The 24,522-nt window shown below is 41.9% G+C and overlaps 1 protein-coding gene across 3 annotated transcripts in view; it reads right to left on the reverse strand.

The window, feature by feature from the left end:
* Positions 1 to 5,221: 5,221 nt before the first annotated feature.
* Positions 5,222 to 24,522, reverse strand: part of CHCHD3 (coiled-coil-helix-coiled-coil-helix domain containing 3) — a 312,145-nt gene continuing 292,844 nt past the window's right edge. For all 3 annotated transcript variants that reach the window (XM_060776417.2, XM_060776415.2, XM_060776416.2), the window contains one exon: positions 5,222 to 5,880. In XM_060776417.2, coding sequence (XP_060632400.2) covers positions 5,857 to 5,880 — 24 coding nt within the window. In that variant the 3' untranslated portion in view covers positions 5,222 to 5,856. The remainder of the gene's footprint in view (positions 5,881 to 24,522) is intronic.

Raw genomic sequence — 24,522 nt, forward strand, 5'->3', positions numbered from 1 at the left:
ACCAAAGAAAGTCTTGGAGAGGCCTGGAATCACAAAAGGTTCCAGCTCAGAACCTTCTCCTTTCTTAGTCCCTTTCTCTCCTACCTGCAGTTTGATTATAGGAGTTCTTATCCTAAAATCACAATTTCTGAGGATGCCTGCCATAGATGCAGGTGAAACATCAGGGGAGAATGCTTCTAGGACATGGCCATACAGCCCCAAACTCCTACAACAACCCATAGGAACCACATTTGCCCTCCTCCAATCTGCTGGGACTTGTCCTGTTCTCCAAGAACTCTCAAAGATGATGGGCAGAGATTTTGAAATCACTTCCGCTAGTTATTCTTCTGCTAACAAAAACTGTCCTTAGAACAACGTTTCTCAACCTGGGGGTCGGGACCCCTGAGGGGGTCGTAAGGGGATGTCAGAGGGGTCACCAAAGACCATCAGAAAATACAGTATTTTCTGTTGGTCATGGGGGTTCTGTATGGAAAGTTTGGCTCAATTCTATCGTTGGTGGTGTTCAGAATGCTCTTTAATTATAGGTGAACCATAAATCTCAGCAACCACAACTCCCAAATATCACGGTCTATTTTCCCCAAATTCCACCAGTGCTCACATTTGGGGATATTGAGTATTCCTGCCAAGTTTGGTCCAGATCCATCATTGTTGGGTCCATAGTGCTCTCTGGATGTAGGTGAACTATAACTCCAAAACTCAAGGTCAATGCCCATCAAACCCTTCCAGTATTTTCTATTGGGCATGGGAATTCTGTGTGTGGAGTTTGTTTCAATTCCATCCTTGGTGGAGATTAGAACGCTCTTTGATTGTAGGTGAACTATAAATCCCAGCAACTACAACTCCCAAATGACATTATGAACCCCAACCCCCAACCCCATCAGCATTCAAATTTGGGCATATTGGGTATTTGTGCCAAACTTAGTCCAATGGATGAAAATACATCCTGGATATCAGGTGTTCACATTACGATTCGTAACAGAAGCAAAATGACACATGATGTTATGGTTGGTGGTCACCACAACATAAGGAACTGTATTAAGGGGTCATGGCATTCGGAAGGTTGAGAAACACTGCCTTAGAAAGAGAAACCTGTCTCTCCATGTGCATGCCTACAAAGCATTGCAAGATTATCATATTCAGTAACTAGTTGGGATTTCTGACTGGCTGCAGTTATTCAGAGAAGAATGAAACAGATTTTTTAAAAGGCTGCCAAAATAACTACAGAAAGGAAGATGGCCACAGTAATTATTCTGTGTGGCCACAAACAAAGGTAGGATTGGGTTTTGGTTTGGTAAATCAATGATGTCAAAACCAACAGTAGCCTCCCTGCTATTTTTGGGTCCAAAAGCCATAAATAATCCACATGAGAAACAATTCACCTTCTTGACAAACCCGTCTCTTTCTGCAAACCCACCGGGCCACCTCCTGCCTCTCTAATTCTATTTTCCTTCCCAGCAAATGCCATCCATTTTTAGCCAGGAGAACAGCTCTGCCAACGTCTTGCCTCTCTATTATGATAAAGAACGACACGGAGGAGAATGTGCAAGTGAGCTGGTTTGTAAACACTTCATCAAGTCCCCATGTAAACATCTCTTTTCCCGAGCCTGTTGTCTCTTCCGGGGGTATTCCGGCGTGTGCCAGGTTTCCCATACCTGGGGCTGGCTTCTTCCCCCTGGAATCCGAGCGGCATCTTCCACACTTCAGAACCCACCTCCAATTTTTGCACCACTTAAAGCACACACACAATACCATCAATTAAACTATAATCACAAAGCATCTCAGTAATTAATGAAGGTTACGGAAAGCTCTCCTGAATACAAATGAGATCTGCAGGTGGGCGCAGAATGGTTTGCTGTGATGCAGTTCAAAAGTTGCCAATTAGGAAATTAGAACAAGTAAATAAATAAGAGGAGCCTGCGGGTACCTGGCCAGAATTGCCCTTTCGGTTGCTGTAAAGTGATATATACACTCTTAAGCCTTGGATTATTTTTGAAAGGGGAGCGAGTTGTCTATGAGAAGTAGCCATACAGCTTAATGGTGTAACATTAGAAAATGTTGACCATTTCCGCTACCGTGGCAGCCACCTCTCCACCAAAGTCAACATCGACACTGAAATACAACACCGCCTGAGCTCTGCGAGCGCAGCATTTTTCCGAATGAAGCAGAGAGTGTTTGGTAGGGATACCAAGGTGCTTGTTTATAGAGCTATTGTCCTCCCAACCCTGCTATATGCCTGTGAGACGTGGACTGTCTACAGACGTCACATGCAACTCCCAGAATGATTCCATCAGCGCTGCCTCCAGAAAATCCTGCAAATCTCTTGGGAAGACAGGCGGACAAATGTCAGTGTGCTGGAAGAAGCAAAGACCACCAGCATCGAAGCAATGGTCCTTAAAAGCCAACCTTAAAAACTCTGGCATAGACACTGAGAACTGGGGAGCCCTGGCCCTTGACCGCTCCAGCTGGAGGTCAGCTGTGACCAGCAGTGCTGCAGAATTTGAAGAGGCACGAATGGAGGGCGAAAGAGAGAAACGTGCCAAGAGGAAGGCGAATCAAGCCAACCCCGGCCGAGACCGCCTTCCACCTGGAAACCAATGCCCTCACTGCAGGAGAACATGCAGAGCAAGAATAGGGCTCCACAGCCACATACGGACCCACAAGAATATTGGAAGACAATCCTCCTCGGAAAACGAGGGATCGCCTAAGTAAATAAGTAGCCATATAAAAATCACCTATTTGAAATTAAGTCAATTAAGATGTAGCATGATCCAAGGGACATAAGATAAATAATGTGTGGGTAGAAATGTGGTATTGGATATTTTAACTGCTATGGCTCAACATGGATTCATGAGTTGTAGTTTTACAGAGTGTTTAGCTTTCTTGGCCAAACAGTGCCACTGTCTCACCAAACTACAACACCTATTGAGCTGTGGCAGTTAAAGTTGGTGTCAGACTGCATTCATTCCACAGTGTAGTAAAGGTAAAAGACATTAAGTCTCATCATGTCCGACTCTGGGGGGTATCCATCTCCATTTCTAAGCCAAAGAGCCGGCATTGTCCACAGACACCTCCAAAGTCATGTGGCCGGTAAAGGTAAAGGTTTTCCCCTGACTCTAGGGTGTGGTGCTCATCTCCATTTCTAAGCCAAAGAGCCAGCATTGTCCATAGACACCTCCAAAGTCATGTGGCTGGTAAAGGTAAAGATTTTCCCCTGATTTTAGCGTGTGGTGCTCATTTCTAAGCCGAAGAGCCGGCATTGTCCATAGACACCTCCAAAGTCATGTGGCCGGTAAAGGTAAAGATTTTCCCCTGATTTTAGCGTGTGGTGCTCATCTCCATTTCTAAGCCGAAGAGCCGGCATTGTCCATAGACACCTCCAAAGTCATGTGGCCGGCATGACTGCATGGAGCACTGTTACCTTCCAGCAGATGCGGAACCTACCGATCTACTCACATTTGCATATTTTCAAACTGTTAGGTTGGCAGAAGCTGGGGCTAACAGTGGGAGCTCATCCCACTCCCCAGATTAGAACAGCCAACTTTTCAGTCAGCAAGTTCAGCAGCTCAGCGGTTTAACCTGCTGCACTACCAGGGGCCCTGGTACAGTGTAGATCAGTGTTTCTCAACCTTCCTAATGTCGGGACCCCTTAATACAGTTCCTCATACTGTGGTGATCCCCAACCATAACATTATTTTTGTTGCTATTTCATAACTGTAATTTTGCTGCTGTTATGAATCGTAATCTGATATGCAGGATGCATTTTCATTCACTGGACCAAATTTGGCACAAATACCTGATACGTCCAAATTTGAATACTGGTGGGGTTGGGAGATGGTTGATTTTGTCATATGGGAGTTGTAGTTGCTGGGATGTATAGTTCACCTACAATCAAAGAGCATTCTGAACTCCACCAACAACGGAATCGAACCAAACTTTGCACACAGAACTCCCATGGCCAACAGAAAATACAGGAAGGGTTTGGTGGGCATTGACCTTGAGTTTGGGAGTTGTAGTTCACCTACAGCCCTAAACGACTCCGGCCCAATTTACCTGTCCGAACGGATTCTCCCCTATGAACCATCAAGGTTATTATCATCTTCTGGAGGGGCCCTGCTCTCGGTCCCACCACCCTCGCAATCACATCTGGTGGGGATGAGGGACAGGGCCTTCTCAGTGATGGCCCCTCGGCTCTGGAACTCTCTCCCACTGGAGATTAGAACTGCCCCTTCTCTCCTGACCTTTAGAAAGCTGGTGAAAACTTGGCTCTGGAATTTAGCATTCGATGAGTGAGTCAATAACTCTTGACCACACGGACAGATGGTGATGAATTGTGATTTCATTCTGATGACTTGGCCTTATGTAATTATATGACTGCATTTTAATGTATTTTATGTATTAGTGCATTATGTGATGTGATATTTTAAACTACTGTTTATGAATCTTTTGTTGTCAACCGGCCTGAGTCCCTCTGCGGAGGTTGAGAAGACCGGTATATAAAAGTTCTAAATAAATACATCCAGAGAGATCTGTGGACACAAGCAATGTTGGATGTGGACCAAACTTGGAACAAATCCGCAATATGCCCAAATGTGAAAAATTGTGGAGTTTGTGGAAAATAGATCTTGACATTTGGGAATTGTAGTTGATGGGATTTATAGTTCACCTACAATCAAAGAGAATTCTGAACCCCACTAACGAGAGAATTGGGCAAAAATTCCTACACAGAACCCTTATGATGAACAAAATACTGTGTTTTCTGATGGTCTTTGGTGACCCCTCTGACACCCCCTCGCGACCCCCCCCCCCACGGGGTCCTGACCCCCAGGTTGAGAAACACTGGTGTAGATGCACCCTAAGTCTACTTTCTCAGATGCATGGAGCGAAGTGCCTGCAAACAGATCTTTATGGGTAAATGTGAATAGCCATAAAATGTACTGTAAAACATTTGTGCACATCGATGGGTTAGTCTACAAAACATTATGCTTACAACTTTGTGTTCTCATTTAGTTTATGCTATAAAATCTCTTTGAATACAGATGTCTTGAAAGGGTAGTTAATTTTCCAACTGTTTGATACAGAGGTGATGAGACTGGCCTGAAATTGAGGGTAACAAACCAAGAAGCATCCCCAATTATTTCAGTGGAGTTCATGCAGGAATACCTCCCGACTGGGCGCACAACAGAACCCGCTCTTCTTTCCCAATGACACGACATGCCAAGTCTTTCATAAAATGTGTTTTATTACTCTTACCGAGAGCACATCATTGTCAGTACTTGGGGATAGCTCAGCACTATCCCAGGTTCCCATTACAATGTAATCAAATGCCTTATTTCAATTATGATTTGCAATCAAGGAACTCCCATGCAGCCGAGGTTTTCGAAACATGATTCCAGCAGAAGTTGGGGGCGGGGAGAAGACGGATGACCCTTCCACAACATAATTCTGGCAATAAATTAAACCAACTACACTCATGATTATGCAAAGGAAAACACAGAATTTGGAAGGACATAGCAGACGGCCACAGAAGTGACTGGCAGTGCAGAAAACATCAGAATCAGAGGCAGGTATTTTCTTACCACTTAGGGTCAGTGGAAGTTCTGGGCTTTGCCTTCTTTCAATCTTTGTGAAGTGAGTTTTTCTAGCTGCCTTTGGAGGTGCAATTTCTAGTGTAATGCGATACGGGTCTTGGCCACACTGATTGAGTCAAAATGTCCACGATCTCGATTTGGCCCTTCTGGATTTACTTGCGCTTTTCGTCTGCCCTGTAAATGGGCTGCCAGGTTGCTCTCGAATGAAACACCCCGTTCTGCTGCTGGAATTGGAGTTGATGGATTGACGCTTGATGTAAAGGGGTCTTTATCCTCCGCGGCCAGCCATGCTCTGCAAGAGAAAGAAAAGGAGGGGTGGGGGAGACTAGTAAATACAACTGTGTGGCAGAAATTTTCTTTTGGGGGGGGGGGAGATGGAGAGATCTGCAAAGCTATCCAGCCCAACACCGCTCTATAGGGAGCACTGTCATTAATCTAACCCTTCCTCTGCTTCTGACTCAACCTCAAACCAACCTCAGTTCCACATCAAAAGCAAGAAGCTAGTGCCCCACAGGATGGGGAAAAAAGAGATTTTGATGGTTCCTGTCAACAGAACCCTGCAGAAGATTTTCCATCCCATGAGGTACCAAACACAGATAATAAAAAGGTAAAAAGGTAAAGATAGTCCCCTGACATTACGTCCAGTCATGCCTGACTCTGGGGTGTGGTGCTTATCTCCATTTCTAAGCCGAAGAGCCAGCGTTGTCCGTAGACACCTCCAAGGTCATGTGGCCGGCATGACTGCATGGAGCGCCGTTACCTTCCCGCCGGAGCGGTACCTATTGATCTACTCACATTTGCATGTTTGCGAACTGCTAGGTTGGCAGAAGCTAGGGCTGACAGCGGAAGCTCATGCCGTTCCCCGGAATCGAACCTGCGACCTTTCGATCAACAAGCTCAGCAGCTCAGTGCTTTAACTCACAGCACCACCGGGGGCTTCCATACCAGCCACAAAATGCTACCATTTTACTTAGCTCTGCTGGTCACAGCTGACCTCCAGCTGGAGCGCTCAAGGGCCAAGGCTTCCCAGTTCTCAGTGTCTATGCCAGAGTTTTTAAGGTTGGCTTTGAGCCCATCTTTAAATCTCTTTTCCTGTCCACCGACATTCCATTTTCCATTCTTGAGTTCGGAGTAGAGCAACTGCTTTGGGAGTCACCAGCCAATCCCTCTCCAATGCCAGAAATACAGATTAATGGTGTAACATTAGAAAATGTTGACCATTTCCGCCACCTTGGCAGCCACCTCTCCACAAAAGTCAACATTGACACCGAAATACAATACTGCCTGAGCTCTGCGAGTGCATCTTTTTCCTGAATGAAGCAGAGTGTTGGAGGACCAGGACATCCGTAAGGAGACCAAGGCGCTTGTTTATAAAGCTATTGTCCTCCCAACCCTAGTATATGCCTGCGAGACGTGGACTGTTTAAGATGTCACATGCAACTCCTGGAACGATTCCATCAGCGCTGCCTCCGGAAAAACCTGCAAGTCTCTTGGGAAGACAAGTGGGCAAATGTCAGCGTACTGGAAAAAGCAAAGACCGCCAGCACTGATGATAACATTTATGTGCCTGCTCTCAGAACCACTGTGCCTGTGTATCCCGTGAGCTTGCCAATTAGAATCGTAGAGACCACAAGGAGCATCAAGTCCCACCTCATGCAGGAACACACATTTAAAGCCCTCCTGAGAGATGGTCATCCAACCTCTGCTAACAACCTCTAGAGAAGGAGAGTCCACCAGACTCTGCGGTATATATATTGTACTACCAAATCAGGAAGTTCTTCCATACTTAGTTTGGAACCTCTCTTCCTGGAATTTGAATATGCTGCTTCATGTCCTGGTCTCTAGGGCAGCAGGAAACAAGTTTCATCAATATGACCTCCTTTCTAATACTGATACATGGCTATCCTGTCCCCTCTCAGTCTTCTTTTCTCTAAGCTAAACATATCAAGCTCCCTAAGCCATTCCTCAAAGGGTTTAGCATTCATATCTTTGATCATTTTGGTCACCCTTTCCTGAACACATTCTAATTAAGATCTACCTGGGATACTATTAGATCTAGGAGCTGGGCATGTTTAACCTGAAGAAGAGAAGGCTGAGAGGAGATATGATAGCCAAGTATAAATATGTGAGAGAAGCCACAGGGAGGAGGGAGCAAGCTTGTTTTCTGCTTCCCTGGAGACGAGGACACAAAACAATGGCTTCAAACTACAAGAAAGGAGATTCCATCTGAACCTGAGGAAGAACTTCCTGAGTGTGAGAGCCGTTCAACAGTGGAACTCTCTGCCCCTGAGTGTGGTGGAGGCTCCTTCTTTGGAAACTTTTAAACAGAGGCTGGATGGCCATCTGTCAGGGGTGCTTTGAATGCAATATTCCTGCTTCTTGGCAGAATGGGGTTGGACTGGATGGCCCATGGGGTCTCTTCCAACTCTTTGATTCTATTATTCTATGATTCTATGACTGGAGGTGGACATCATGGGTTGTAGGGGCTACATGAAGCCCATGGTATGCATTTGCCCACCCTGGTGTATATTTATACAAGCATGGTGCAACATCATGCTTGCATGATCTCCTTACAAATCCTCATCTGCAGAGTTACACCACGCAAAATGCATGATGCTGAGGATGAGCATCTTTCTTCAGCCGATGACAGAACAGTACCATGGCATTCCCTCCTTTACACTGCATATTAAATCCATATTAACATATTTCACTTATTCACATGCCTTTTAAAAGCAGACATACCAGAGAACCTCCCTAGCAGACCCTTATTCATAACCATATGCTACCATTGTTGTGTGAACAGCATCCATATTGACGCCTGGGCCTTGGCTGACAACAACCCTGAAGCACTCCTAGAAGTAGGAAGAATGGTCTGTAGTTGGACTACAAGTCTTGTAAAGGCTAGGGAATAATGGGTGCTGTAGCCCAACAAATTTGGAAAGTACCAGCTTGGGGAAAGATCCCGTTTGGGGATCAGAGAATCAGGAGGTCAGGGATATATTTCTGTATCTGCTTCCCTTCCCTTTTTACTGACTATTCCTCTTCAGAACTTCTAGCTAACAATCAGCATTTGAAGGAAAGATATATAAATACATATAATATAAAATATATGCTAAAGATTAGAAGAATATTAGAAAATGCTTAAAAATCATTGAAAAATTAATTTTTTTGAATGTGAAGAAATGCTGATGAAAAGAGCATCCATACATGGTCATTTTGCACAAAAACTGCAATTGTTTGGGACTTATTTTGTGCAAAATTTGCAAGTTTAGAAGAAAAAAGCATGTTCTGCGTAGGAAACACAGAGTTTAGAGATATTTCCTGTACATAAAATACTATTTTCTGCACAAAACAACCATATGTGATTTTTGCACTGAATTCATCCTGAACCGCAATCCAAAACTTTCCAAGATTTCCTCAGGCATGACAAGAGTCTTCTTTTGCCTGGCTCCAGGGAAACTTCAGAAATCTGAGCAGTCAAAGCTTGGTTGGAATGATTCTGACATGATGAATGTAATGCGTAGCCAGGCTCTTAATATTCAACACTGTATAAATTTAAACACTGCATAAATTAGCATAATGTCTTTCAGGGGCACTGGGGGAAATGTCACAAGTTGAAAAACAGAACCCTGCTTCTTTCTCCTTTAGGAATTTGCCAGGTGAAATTGCAGGTGGTTGCCGATCACTCACAGACTGCTGACTGTAAAACAAAAAATCATTTCCACTGTGAAGGATGTGCCATACGACACTGGGAAGATTGAGTCGGGCACGCAGGGGGTTCCTTTTTGTGTTTACGAAGCCATGGCAGCTACACCTGCAACGCTTTGGATTAATTGCTCAGAAAAACCCGCTAATTGTTGGCCACGTCCCTTGGTTAAAAACAATCCCTCAAATTCATGCCGAAGTATTCCACGCAGAAGTTTCACATGGAGAATCAAATGGCAGGACCCAAGGGCAAATATTTAGAAGATACATGGATGATATAACAGTCATAGCCAACATGAGCTATGGTGGCATGACTCAATGTAATGCATGATCTGAAACCTCACCAAACCCCAATAATTCCCAATGTGAATGAATGAAACACCCAAACAAACAGAATTTGAACAGAAAATGAATTCCTGAGAAAGCAGGGAGAGGCACTGCTAACAAGAGCGCTAAAACTCCAAGACGGTACTAGAAGTGTGCAATTTTTTTCGTAAGTCGTATCTTATTTGTACTTACAACGCAATATCCGATGCACAGGCATGGCCCATGCTAAAAACTTAAAAATCAAAACTTACCCAATACTTTTTCATTCAAATTTTGTAAATCTCAGAAGCATCCCAAAGTCAGTTTCATTTTCAGCACAAGGAAGCAAAGCAAAGCCAAAAAGGCTGTCTTTCCTCTATAAATTAATGGCCTCTTGCTATTAGGAAAGTGAAGCAACAGGGAGAAAGCAGAGTTTGCTGGGAAAGAGAACAAGAAAGCCCAAAATTCTGAAAAATACAGTTTGGGAAGATGAGAAGACCTATACCAGAGAATTCAAAAGGTCCTGCCCTGAACTACATTTCCCAGGATTCTGCACAGCATCAGAAAGAACCCAATCAGGATAGGAGAGAGTTGTTTATGTATGTATATAAGAATTTGTGTCCCGGCACTGAATGTTTGCCGTATATATGCTGTGCTCTGCCCTGAGTGCCCTTTGGGGTGAGAAGGGCAGAATATAAATGTTTTAAACAAATAAATAAACACATTTGTCTCTCTGTAGCAGCAGCCTGGCAGAGTTCCAATAAATCATTGAATCTGCAAAGAGGAGAACTGATACTTCTAGCAAGTAAATCTCTGTGGTGGGCTGGGAAGAAATCTCCAAATGGAAGTTCTATTGGTTACTATGAGAGACATTTCATGAGATAGCTGTTGTGGCTTTTTATTTTTTTAAAAAAGGTTTTTGTCAAAAACTTTTTAAAAAATCCCTAAAATTACCAAAGGTATGAATATTTCTGAAAGTTGGGGGGAATGATCCCCTGTTATCTTGTGTCATCATACAGAAAATTCAAAGAAATAGCTCTTTTAAAATGCTGCTTATAAAAACTTTTGACAATTTCCAAAAAACCTGTGGATAAGTGAAATGTTCTGAAATTTGATGGGCTAACCGTGGTAAATGTGTTCGACCACTGTAGCAAGTTTCACCTAAATAGCTGTAAAATGAGGGAGAAAGGAGTCCCTGAAGTTTCACCACTTGAGCTATTACTATAATTAAAAAGTATACAAATTTCATTACTCTCGTTATAACATTTTAACTAAATACACTTTATAAACACTTTAGAAATGAAGCACCAACACCCCCTAATTTTGTAATGAGTTTTGAAACTTTTTTCATTGATCACACAGCCCTAATCATCTACTTTCCATATCCAGTCATGCCAAGTTCCCCTGAGAGATAGCCGTTCTCTTGATACCTGCTGTCAAGAATGTAAGAGCCAACAAATCCTTCCTTTGACATGCTGTTTTATTTCCCAGAAAATGTAAGAACTCCATTAATCTTCACACCAAGAGGGTAAATCTGGGGATTCATTACACAGAAGAAAAAAAACATTGAGTAGAGCTGGATGCACATTCTGAAATTGAAGAAAGCTAAGTCCCACGTGCTTTAGGAAATATTGGGAGAGATCCCATGGTAGGGAATACTCAGAAGAGGAAGTTCAGTTTGGATGGTAAGATTTTGCAGACATACACAACAAAAAAGATGGAGGATATACTAGACAAAGAAATGGAGGGGTTGCATAAGTTTTTTCTGGCTGAGCTGAGATTTCAAAAGTTACATATAACAACTGGATGTCAGTAATTGTGGGGGGAATATTAGTAAGCTGAAGATCAGAATGTTTGGATGCTGCCCAATGTGGAAACTTAATACATCTAGAAGTCGTGTTGTGGTTTGGCTTCCTCCATGCTATCAAAGGGGAGCATTCAGAAATGGAACTTGTTATACTCGCAGAGTATAACGAGTGTCCAGTCTCCCTTGCATGTTCAGACTAGCTGCAGAATCAATCATCTTTTGCACCCGCTCACTTCAAAACCATTGTTTTAAGTACAGCTAGCTCCATGCTGATTTCAAAGAAGGCAGTCAATGCCTTGTTCTTCCCACTAATGGCCACAATAAGCAACTATTTATCTCTCCACTTCTCCTTTGATCGAATAGACACACAGGCACAGGCACACATACACAGATATCAATAAAATGCTTCAGCTTATCAAACTGCCTCGAGAACTTCAGGTAAAGATTTAGCTCACGATACGGCCAAGTGTCAAAGCCCTCAATATTAGCAGCTCCGCAAGGTTTTTCTAAGGGAGAGATAAAGCTGTGAGATTACTGAGTGCGAAATGAGGAGTGCACAGATGACAAGCCGAGCCGATTGCAATTGAGGCAGGAAGAGGAGTCAATAAATTCAATTTATGAACCGCACAAAGAGTCCTTTGCCGCCGCTCTGATGGGCAGCGTCACCACCTGGAATTCGGATTCCCTCCTGTGCTTGCGTCTCTATGTTTCCTGATGCACGTTTTTGTTCTTCAGCAGCCAATTTTGGATTGACTTCTTCATTCCTGATTTCTCTCTCCCTGTCTTATTCATCCTCTGCCTTGCATTTGTCTGTGTTAATCGCCGCCGCATCTTACAACGCCATTTTAAGAGAGGCTTGAAAAGAACTATTTGTTCAGGCTCTCCAGTCATGAGCAAAAAGGAAATACATTTCCACCCACAGCTCATGAAGACTACAAGAATGTCCTTCATTATGGAGGGGATAAAATAATGGCTCCCTCTGGCATATTCATTCCAACAGTTCAAAGGTCCCTTGGTTCCTATATAGGCACAACTATGATTATATGGCAGTTAGCATATGTTTAAGAGTACATGCGCAAATAGCCATTGTCCTCAATCCAACATTCCCCCAATGTAGCATAAATATCAGCATGCAGCACAATACAATCCCCATGCAGAATAGCAACTTTGTGCAACACGTGCCAAAGTATACCAAGATAACTGCAATGTATAACCATGATGCGAAGTATAGGATACACACCCTAAATGTGAAGTATGGGATACACAACCACAATGAAAAGCAGAAGATGCACAGTCTCAATGAATCATCAGAATGCAAAGTATTGGCTGCACAAGCAAGGATGGGCAATGAGTAATGTGCAATTTGTAAAGACAGGATACTGATGAGCAATTTCTGCATCTCGTCTTCCATTGCTACCAGCAGAATATGTTGCGCAACAATGAATGCTTGAATCTGCATGTTGTAGTGTAACTTCCAAGTGTATATGTTCTTAAGTGAATTCTGGCCAATATCTACCAATGTTCTTCTATGTATGTTTGCATGTAAATGCATGTGCACTGTATGATCAATTGTTCTATCTATCTATCCATCCATCCATCCATCCATCCATCTACCTATCTATATCCATCCATCCCAATTTCTCACTAGTGGAATTATGGTTCCCTAGCCTACTCCTTGAACTACAATTCCCAGAATTTTTTTTTGAGAGATAGCCTAACTATCTGACCATGTTCTATATATCCATTTCCTAGAAAAGGTTCATATGAGAAAAGCTGTGATGCTCAAATTCCCAGTATATAGTACATGAAATAATTTGTTGTGGTTGATTCATTCAGTCGCATCCGACTCTTCATGACCTCCTGGGCCAGCCCAGGCCAGAGCTCCCTGTCAGCCGTTCCCACCCCCAGCTCCTTCAAGGTCAAGCCACTCACTTCAAGGATACCATCCATCCATCTTGCCCTTGGTCGGCCTCTCTTCCGTTTTTCCTTGCATTTTTCCCAGCATTGTTGTCTTCTCCAAGCTTTCCTGTCTTCTCATTATGTGGCCAAAGTACTTCATCTTTGCTTCTAATATTCTTTCCTTCAGTGAGCATCTAGGCATTATTTCCTGGAGGATGGAATGGTTGGATCTTCTCATGGTCCAAAGCACTCTCAGAATTTTCCTCCAGCACCACAATTCAAAAGTGTCTCTCTTCCCTTGTTCAGCCTTCCTTATGATCCAGCTCTCACATCCGTAGGTTACTATAGGGAATACCATTGCTTTAACTATGTGGATCTTCACTGCCAATGTGATGTCTCTATTCTTCACTATTTTATCAAGATTGGTCATTGCTCTTCTCCCAAGAAGGAAACGTCTTCTGATTTCCTGGCTGCAGTCTGCGTCTGCAGTAATCTTCACACCTAGAAATACAAAGTCTGTCCCTGCTTCCACGTTTTCTCCCTCAATTTGCCAGTTCTCAATCAGTCTTGTTGCCATAATCTTGGCTTTTGTGATGTTTAACTGCAACCCAGTGTTTGCCCTTTCTTCTTTCACCTTGGTTAGAAGGTTCCTCAGCTCCTCCCCGCTTTCAGCCATCAAAGTGGTATCATCTGCATATCTAAGGTTGTTAATGTTTCATCCAGCAATTTTAACTACACAGCTTGGGATCTGGATATTCAATGGCATGTCTATAATTATACTGTCTGCCTAGATATTAAGATCTAATTGGGATGTTCTTCTGAAGGACCCAAGTTCAATATACAAAGATCCATGTAATCATGTGTGATGCAAGATGAAGTGAACTAAAGGAGAAACTGTCTATATGGGCACTGCTGTCTAACAATGAAATTAACGTATTGTCGAAGGCTTTCATGGCTGGAATCACTGGGTTGTTGAAGGTTTTTTCGGGCTATATGGCCATGTTCTAGAGGCATTCTCTCCTGATGTTTTGCCTGCACCTATGGCAAGTATCCTCAGAGGTAGCATCCTCACAACCTCTGAGGATGCTTGCCATAGATGCAGGCGAAACGTCCAGAGAGAATGCCTCTAGAACACGGCCATATAGCCCGAAAAAACCTACAACAACCCAATGAAATTCACATTTGATTGGTCCATCATCCTAATATTTTTGGTGTCAACTGAAGACATAAAAGAAATGAAATGAGTGGAGTGGCAAGGAAGAAAAGATAGTCATTTCCAAGCTGCTTATTTCTTAAATGACTGATATCAAAGAGGGCAGATAGGAGGCCCATAGAATCACAGTACAGCCAGGCCCCCATACCCATAGGAGAAATGTTCCCAGACTTCTGTGTGGATATGGGAAATCGTAGATTTTTTTGAACCCTATTATTTTCACCGAGATGGATGATGGAAGTACCAAGAAGAGACTGTCGCTTGAGGAGGAGGCTGAAAGTGAATAAGTGAAAACACTTATTCAGTTTTGTGGATATGAGGACTATCTTGTACCGTGAGAGAATGCCTTGAGGCTGTCTTACAACGGATTGTCACTCCTTTCATTGTGCTCTGGCTCCATGAATACCTCTACTTTGTCAGAAGCCAAATATCTGATAAACAGGCAGCTCTGGCCCTGAATCTTTCTCTGCCCATTGCCCCTTCCTCCTCCAACTGCTGAGAAAGCAACATGGCTTGTGCAGTAGTCTGTTTACCTGGGTGACATGCCATTAAAGGTTCCTGGCCGTGAGCTTTTAGTTGAATCTGGGTCACTGTGCCTTATTAACTGGCATTTGAAGTGCTTATGTCTTTCCTGTTTTTCCTCAAGAGATTATATGGTTTTGTTATGCTTTGTTGTGCCCTTACTTTGAGTTATATTTATAATGAAAAGCAGGTAGTAAATTTAACAGACAAATAAATGTCTGATGCTATTATTGTTGATAGCAAATATATGAATCACAGTCTTTTATTCCAACTGTTTTGGCAGTGCTGAAGCTTTGTGTGTATTGAGGGTATTCAACTCTATTACAGGAATAGGGGAGAATTATAGAGGAAGAATCCATGTTTTGGTGGCTTCATCCACTTTGTGTGGACTGTGCCTTGCATCAACCCAGAGCACAATTATCTATTCAAGTGAGCCTGTGAGAACCCAGAAGCCATGTATAGGCTGCCAAGCTACAAACTGAGAGGTAAATATCTTGGATGTCACAGAAGAACCAAGGCACTTTCATGTGTACACCAAAGTCTGTAACCAAATGGAAGATCTCTGCAGAACAGTAATGGCTGCTTCCAACTCTCTGAATAGGAATTAATCTGAGTCAAGTCAGTCAACGTTCCTAAAATTAAAACTTGTGTGCCAGGTGCACCTGTACCTTGGAAAGCCAGACTTGGCCATGGTGGTCCACTCTCAGTACATCCAGGATAGACTACTGCAATGCACTCTACATGGGGTTGCCTTTGAAGACTGCTCGGAAGCTTCAAATAGTCCAACGAGAGGTGGTCAGGTTAATAATGGAGCAGCATACAGGGAGCATACAACTCCCATGTTACGCCAACTCCACTGGCTGCCAGCTTGCTACCGGGCACAATTCAAAGTTCTGGCTTTGGCCTATAAAGCCCTAAATGACACCGCCCAATTTACCTGTCTCAACACATCTCCCCCTATGAACCATTGTGGAGATTAAGATCCTCCAGGGAGGCCCTGCTCTCCATCCCGCCATTATCACAGGCGCGACTGGTGGCAACGAGTGACAGGGCCTTCTCGATGATTGCCCCCCAGCTATGGGACTCCCATCCTGGTGAGATCAGATTGGCCCCCTCCCTCCTGTCCTTCAGAAGTATGGTAAAAACTTGGTTGTGGGACCAAGCTTTCAGGACAGGGCAATAAAGCAGTGATAGGAAACCTTACCAGGCCAATTAGATTAGACCCAGATGATCAAGATGGTTCTAAACAGTGTATTTTAATATTGAGACAAATGTTTATGTATGCATATAATGCATTCTTGTCCCCGCATTGAATGTTTGCCGTATATATGCTGTGCTCTGCCCTGAGTCCCCTTTGGGCTGAGAAGGGCAGAATATAAATGTTTTTTTTTTTTAATATATATTTTATTGAGTTTTCTGTGACATAGTTTAAAAAAAAATTAGGGGGTAGGATAAATAGTGTAGGGAACGGAGAGGGAAGGGGAGGTAGGGATAGGTCAATGGGGTAGGAAAGGTTGTAGCAGGAAAAAGAAAAAAGGGAGAAGGGGAAAAGAAAAAAAAAGAAAAGAAAGAAAAAAAAAGTAGCAGATCTTTGTGACTTCCTGAGTGAGATGATGAAGGTGTCTTCCTTTTCTCTGTCTCCTCTTCATTCATCTATCATGGTCTTCCCTCTTTCCTTCTTTGTAGGGGTTTATTTACTTTTATCTAAACTATTGTTTTATATCTTAACTCTTTCAGATAACCGGTTACTCTTCCCCAATCCGTCTCTTGTCTCGAATTGTCCTTACTTCTCGCTATTAAAAAAGTCAATCTGTCCATATTTCTAATATCATAAACTTTCTGTAACCATTCTTCTGGTGCTGGTATGTCTTCTTTCTTCCATAACTTTGCGTAGCACATTCTCGCCGCTGTTGTTAATAAAAACAGTAACTTATCCGTATTTTTTTCCATTTTTGATGGTGTCATCCCTAACAGAAATGTTTCTGGTTTCAGTTGGATATTTAATCCTAGCATCTTTTGCATTATTCCATGTATTTTTTTTCAGTACAGCTTTGCCTTGTCACATGTCCACCACATGTGGAACAGGGTGCCCTCTTTTTTCCTACATTTCCAACAGCTTGTGTTGACGTTGCTGTAACATTTGCCGAGTTTGTGCGGTGTCATATACCACCTAAAAGCCATTTTCAGCCAATTTTCCTTGAGGTCTGTTGCATATGTAAACTTTGATTTCTTCATCCAAATTTCTTTCCATTCCTCGATTTTTATATTTCTTCCGATGTTTTCTTTCCATCTCTTCATGTATTCCTTTTCTTCGTTCGGGTCTCTATTCCATTCTTTTAATTTTTTATATATCTTTGTTATTATTATTTTTTCCGTCTGCATTATATTATCCCAGAAAGTTGTTTGGTCTTCAAAGCCAATCTTTTCGTCTTTTTTGAAGCTTTCTTTTATCTGTCCAAATTGAAACCATGAAATTTTACTGTTGATCTCTTTCATCTCTTGTTGGGTTTTTAGGATTATTTTGCCTCTTTCTTTTTTCACCAAGTCTTTATATTTCGGCCATTCATTCCACCCTAATTCTCTTCTTTGTACGGCTTCTAATGGTGATATCCACATTGGGGTTTTTTCGCAGATTTTTCTCTTGTACTTTTCCCATGTTTTGTATATAGCCGAACGTATGAAATGGTTACCGAATTTTTTTTCCTTTTTGACTCCATCGTACCACAGATACTGGTGCCAACCTGCTCTTAGATCTATCCCTTCGAGATTCAATAATTTTTCGTTTTCTAATTTTGACCAATCCCTTACCCACATTAAAGTACATGCTTCAAAGTATGTCTTGAATTCTGGGACTCCCATGCCACCTCTTTTCCTTTCTTCGATCATATATTTGAATTTTATTCTTGATTTTTTCTTTTGCCATATAAAGTTCATTACGTCTTTATTCCAATCTTTCAGTAATTTTTGATTTCTTATTATCGGCAGGTTTTGAAATAGGAAGACCATTTTTGGTAATATCTTCATTTTCACAGTTGCTATTCTGCCTAATAGGCTTAAATTTAGACTTTTCCAGTTTTCCATATCTTTTTTTATTTTCTTCCATGTCTCTGTATAATTATTTTGTAGCAGTTGTAGATTTTTTGTTGTCAGTATAATCCCTAAATACTTTAATTTTTGCACAATTTGTATCTTCCATATTTCCTCAATCTTTTTTTGTTCTTTGGCTGATATATTCTTCGTCAAGGCTTTCGTCTTTTCTATATTCATTTTGAATCCTGCTACTGATCCAAATTCTGTTATTGTTGTTAACCACTTTCCTAATTTTTCCAGGGGATCTTCTACAATACATATTAAATCATCAGCGAATGCTTTGATTTTGTATTCTTTTCCTTGTAGTTTTGTTCCCTTCAGTTCTTTCTCCTCTCTTATCTTGTTCATTAAAATTTCTAGTGTTAGTATGAATAATAACGGCGACAAGGGGCATCCCTGTCTCGTCCCTTTTTGAATTTCTAAGCTTTCTGTTTTATATCCATTTATCATTATTTTAGCTTCCTGTTTTTCATAAATAGCATTTATTATGTTCTGGAAATAGTAGCCAATGTCTAATTCTTTCATTAGAAGTTTCAGAAAATTCCAATTTACGTTATCGAACGCCTTCTCCGCGTCGATAGCCAATAGCATCACTTTCTTTTGGTTTTTAATTTCATAGTATTCGATTAGGTCTACTATTGTCCTTACGTTTTGATTTTGATTCCTTTTGGGTAAAAAACCCGCCTGATCTTCTTTTATTGTTTTACATAGTAAATTCTTCAATCGTTCTGCAATTATGAAACTAAATATAAATATAAATGTTTTAAATAAATAAATTGTAATGGCTTGCAGAGATGGTCATTCTTCCATTTGTGGAACCACCTCGTATGGCAACCTCAGCACCCTTGCTCTTGCTTAATAAGAAGGATCCACACCAATAGGCATGGAAGAAGCCTTTCCTTGTGGGGATTCTTCCATACTACTATAAAAGAGAAATACCTTTCAAAGCAAAGAAGAAGTCTTATCCCCTTCTTTACTCATTCTTATATGCCTTCAGCTCTGACTTATGGGGACCCCATTGTAGAGCTCTTTTGGCAAACCTATTTGGAGGAATGTTACTATTTCCTTCCTCTTAGACAGAGAGAGTGCAAGATCATCCAGCAGATTTGCAAGGTAAAGTGCGGATTTGAACCCTAGTCTCCACGAGTCCAACTGTAGGTCACACTGGTTTCATAGTTTTCACAGAAAGCTTTTCAAAGGCTCTGGAAAGGTTACACTATTGCTGCAAAGCAGCAGATAGTCAGTCCTATTTGCCAATGAAATCAACATCAGCACTTATAGCACAAAATGCGAATTTGGGATAGAAATGGAGGAGGAAAAAATGAAACTTGCAGAAGCAGAGGCAGGAAATTGCAGTTTGTCATTGGTTCAGAAATGACAGTCCAGGTCACACAGGAGTCTCCGTACCAATGGAAGGTGTTATCTTGAGGTAAAAAGTGCATTTTCACACTAATGCTGTTTCAATGTTGAGAAAAAAACATCATCTTCTAAATAAAAACAGGATTTGAAAAGAAAATATCTGAATCCACTATCGCATAAGAATTATAGCTACATGAGCACTTGTCAAAAATACCTCCAAAAAAACCGCTTGTCCTTTGGATTATTATGAATAATAATAATAATAATAATAATAATAATAATAATCTTTATTTATACCCCGCTACCATCTCTCCCAATGGGGACTCGGGGTGGCTTACATGGGGCCAAGCCCAAACAACAAATTACAATACAAAATTACAAATTGCAATAAAATAAACAACATAACAATAAAGTATAAAACATCAAAGCATATAAACAATATACGCAAAACATAGAAACCAAACATAATGACAGAGAGCGGGAAGCATGTACATAAAATGATTTAAAACCTCAGGGTGAGATAAAGGGGCAGAACTAGGGAAGTCATGCTCCCCATGCTCTATTCTGCTTTGGTTAGACCACTTTACCTGGAATATTGTGTCCAATTCTGGGCACCACAATTGAAGAGAGATATTGACAAGCTGGAATGTGTCCAGAGGAGGGCGACTCAAAGGATCAAGGGTCTGGAGAACAAGCCCTATGAGGAGCGGCTTAAGGAGCTGGGCATGTTTAGCCTGAAGAAGAGAAGGCTGAGAGGAGATATGATAGCCATGTATAAATATGTGAGAGGAAGCCACAGGGAGGAGGGAGCAAGCTTGTTTACTGCTTCAATGGAGATTAGGACAAGGAACAATGGCTTCAAACTACAAGAAAGGAGATTCCATCTGAACATGAGGAAGAACTTCCTGACTGTGAGAGCCGTTCAGCAGTGGAACTCTCTGCCCCGGAATGTGGTGGAGGCTCCTTCTTTGGAAGCTTTTAAACAGAGGCTGGATGGCCATCTGTCAGGGGTGCTTTGAATGCAATATTCCTGCTTCTTGGAAGAAGGTTGGACTGGATGGCCCATGAGGTCTCTTCCAACTCTTTGATTCTATGATTCTACGAGGAGTGTGATTGCAATTGTGGGAGAATGGAGTTACTAATCTTGCTTCACTTCACAACCTGCTGAACGAAGAAGTCAACCAAATAAAACACTATTCTTTTCTGCTCCCTTTTTGACCATCGGCAAATGCAGAAGAGCCAGAGAGCTGTGATGAAGGTGTACTGCAGAATATAAAGTGAGCGACTCAGAAATGAGAGCAAGAGAAGAAAACACAGAAGGCAAAGGAGAACAAGCAACAATCATGTATCTATAAAGATGCCATAATTGGCCCTTTCCATCTCTCCGTTCTGCACCAGCTTATGGCGTTCTCTTGAGAGACTCCACAGAGTAAATTTGGCCAGCTGCCTTGACAGCCATTATAAACTGGCATGTCAGTGGATTTGAAGACATGCAAAGCAAGCAAATGATAGCCATGCAAGCGAGAGTGTGGCTTCTGGCCCCTCCAGTCCACTGGGGATGTTTCTGAGAGAGAAAGAGTTCTGGAAGCCAACCACAGAAATGGATTTGCAACAAAAAAAGAGGAGGATAATTTATAAAGCACTACCCTAAGCGAGCCATGCGGACGCACAACTGCCTTTGCTGGCAGTATTAATGCAGAGCCACTGGACATGCTCCAGAGAGAAGTTCTCCCAACAGAGGCAGCTGAAAATTAATGGGAAATCAGAAAAAGAAAAGCTGCACACGTATTGAGAATGGCTTCCTTCTAACTGTCTGTCTCCCGTTGCCCATACAGGGAAACATCTAGGCCACAACTGGGGCAACTGTGCCAGGGATGAAGGCCTATTTACATCTCTGTGATTACTTGGCATACCCCCAGGAGGGTTTCTGGCAATCTGAAGTTATATCACACCACTTCTGGTTTTGCTAAAAACAGCTTGTTGGTGGGGATTTCAGGGACTCGGGATAATTATTTTTAAAACCAGAAATTTGGGCTATTTTTGCTTTGTTTTAGACCATTTCCAGGTGTTATTTCATCTGATTTTTTAAAAATCTGGGGTCTTGAGGGTTGGTCTGGGGTACTAAAACATAGTTAGGAGCTCATTTCCCCCCATCCTCATCTAGAACTTAGATAAAAGTCAAGGTGCTCACAAGTGGAGAGTAAGACGGTTAAAGATCTGCAAACTAAACCCAATGAGGGAGTTGCGTAGTTTGAAGAAGAGAAGATTGAGTGATGAGATGATGACCATTTTCAAACATCTAAGGGCTGTCATACAGAAGATGAAGCAAGCTTGTTTTCTACTGCTTCACAGGATAGGAGTGGAACCAGTAGATTAAAAATTATGGGAAAAGAAATCCCACAAAAATGTGTGGAAGAACTTTGGGACTTGTTCTGAAAGTCGAATAGACTGCCAAAAGAGTGGCTTGAATTTGGTGGTCTTTAAGCAGAAGTTGCTTGAGTTTGGAGGTCTTTAAGCAGAACTTGCTTGAGTTTGGAGGTCTTTTAAGCAGACCTTGCTTGAGTTTGGTGGTCTTTAAGCAGAAGTTGCTTGAATTTGGTGGTCTTTAAGCAGAAGTTGCTTGAGTCTGGAGGTCTTTAAGCAGAGGTTGCTTGAGTTTGGAGGTCTTTAAGCAGAGGTTGCTTGAGTTTGGAGGTCTTTAAGCAGAGGTTGCTTGAATTTGGTGGTCTTTAAGCAGAAGTTGCTTGAGTTTGGAGGTCTTTAAGTAGAGGTTGCTTGAATTTGGTGGTCTTTAAGCAGAAGTTGCTTGAGTCTGGAGGTCTTTAAGCAGAGGTTGCTTGAATTTGGTGGTCTTTAAGCAGAAGTTGCTTGAGTCTGGAGGTCTTTAAGCAGAGGTTGCTTGAATTTGGTGGTCTTTAAGCAGAAGTTGCTTGAGTTTGGAGGTCTTTAAGTAGAGGTTACTTGAGTTTGGAGGTCTTTAAGCAGAAGCTGCTTGAGTTTGGAGGTCTTTAAGCAGAAGTTGCTTGAGTTTGGAGGTCTTTAAGCAGAAGTAGCTTGAGTTTGGAGGTCTTTAAGCAGGAGTTGCTTGAGTTTGGCGGTCTTTAAGCAGAACTTGGGTGACCTTCTTATAAGAATGCTTTGCCTGAATATTCCCGCATAGTGGGTGTTGAATTAGATGGCCCTTATGGTCAATTTTATGATTCTGTGATGTTAATTCCTTTATTCCTCTGGGAGACTTTCTGGACCAATAGTTCAGAGTATGGAGACTACCTTCACTCCAAGAGCAACTATTTACTCTCTCTTAAAATATTTTAATTCCGCCATACATCATGGGTAAATCAATTTAGACAAATAAAGCTATTCGGAATTTCAGTCGGGGAAAAAACCAATTTGAACAGACTAGGAACATTCAATAACATAAAATGTTAAAGTAGTTCAAAAGACTATTTAAACACAATTTAAAAACATGAGGAAAAATCAATTAGGTTCCAAACCCTCTTTTTAAAAAGCTGTATTTTAACTTGTGATGGACTGAAATCAACGCCAGCGTGAACTGGACTTTGGGTGAAGGCACAGTCTACAAATGGGGTGTGACTGCAGAGAGGACTGAAAACGAGTAGTCCATTAAGCTCTAATACAGTGGTTCTCAACCTGGGGTACCCAGATGTTTTTGGCCTACAACTCCCAGAAATCCCAGCCAGTTTACCAGCTGTTAGGATTTCTGGGAGTTGGAGGCCAAAAACATCTGGGGACCCCAGGTTGAGAACCACTACTCTAATAAATTCCCACCAGCTACATGTTGCACATCTGCTGGGTGTGCAATTATGTCTGTACCAATTTTCCAGGTAGGCATTTTATTTTATTTATTTATTATTTATTTACTTCATTTATATACCGCTTTTCTCAGCCCTTAGGCAACTAAAAGCTGTTAACAGCAGCAATTTCAATGCACACATTACAAAACCATTAGAACATTAAAAAACAATAGCATAACAACAATTACACATCAATATGACAAATCATTCGCGTCTCGTCAATAGAATCAGAATCCAATCTCATCATCTGTTATTCCGTGTTCCTGTAATCAATTACACTGCCTAATCGAATGCCTGTTCGAACAACCAGGTCTTCACTTTCCTCCGAAATGCCAATAAGGAGGGGGCTGATCTGATATCTGTAGGAAGGGCGTTCCACAGCCAAGGGGCCACCACTGAGAAGGCCCTGTCTCTCATCCCTGCCAGGTGTGCTTGTTTAGCAAACCCCTGCAAAACTACTGTTTGGCAAAGTGGGCTAATTTCGCTTTGGTGGGTTCAAAGGCTCCAAAAACCTGGTGTATAACAACACATACCTTAAAAACAGGGCAGGTGAGCAGATATTTTGGAGCAAAGAAGCTAGCATGAAAAACACATTCACAGGATTGGTGTGATACATTTCTTAGTTTTGATTTTGCGTTACGGAAAGATTAATGGGAAGCTGCTGCATGTGGATGACCTTTGCGTAGCTGGACTAAGAAGACCAAACATCTGGAACACGTGAGAAAGTCCAGGATGAGGTGAACTGGTATAAGGGAGCCAAAGAAGCAAACATCTACTGGGAAGGATGACAAGCAATATAGTACAGAACTAACAAAATGGGAAAAATCAATATTTGCAACTCAAGACTGGGCAGAAACAACCAAACAGGCAAGATTTAGGCATTTGTGAAATGGAGAATGAATCCAAATTCTATCCCTACAACAAGTTAGGTTCATATCCTAGATTTATATATTAAGATGCAACAGGAAATTAAATGAGGATAATCTATAAATGAAAATCACATCATAAGGAAAATAAATAATAAAGAGTTTGCGATAGGAAGTAATAAATAATACAGAAACGGAGCAAACTGCAGGCAGGCAGTAAAGCAACAATAAAAAGGTGGAGATAATAACGGCATGTGGCAGAATGATTGAAAACAGGGGACGACCACGATGGCCCGCAGAGATCTCAAAAGAGACACGGAGGCCTCTTTCTTCTCCCTTGGGCTTCTTTTCT

The sequence above is a fragment of the Anolis sagrei genome, chromosome 5 (assembly GCF_037176765.1).
Source record: "Anolis sagrei isolate rAnoSag1 chromosome 5, rAnoSag1.mat, whole genome shotgun sequence".
NCBI classification, from domain to species: domain Eukaryota; kingdom Metazoa; phylum Chordata; class Lepidosauria; order Squamata; family Dactyloidae; genus Anolis; species Anolis sagrei.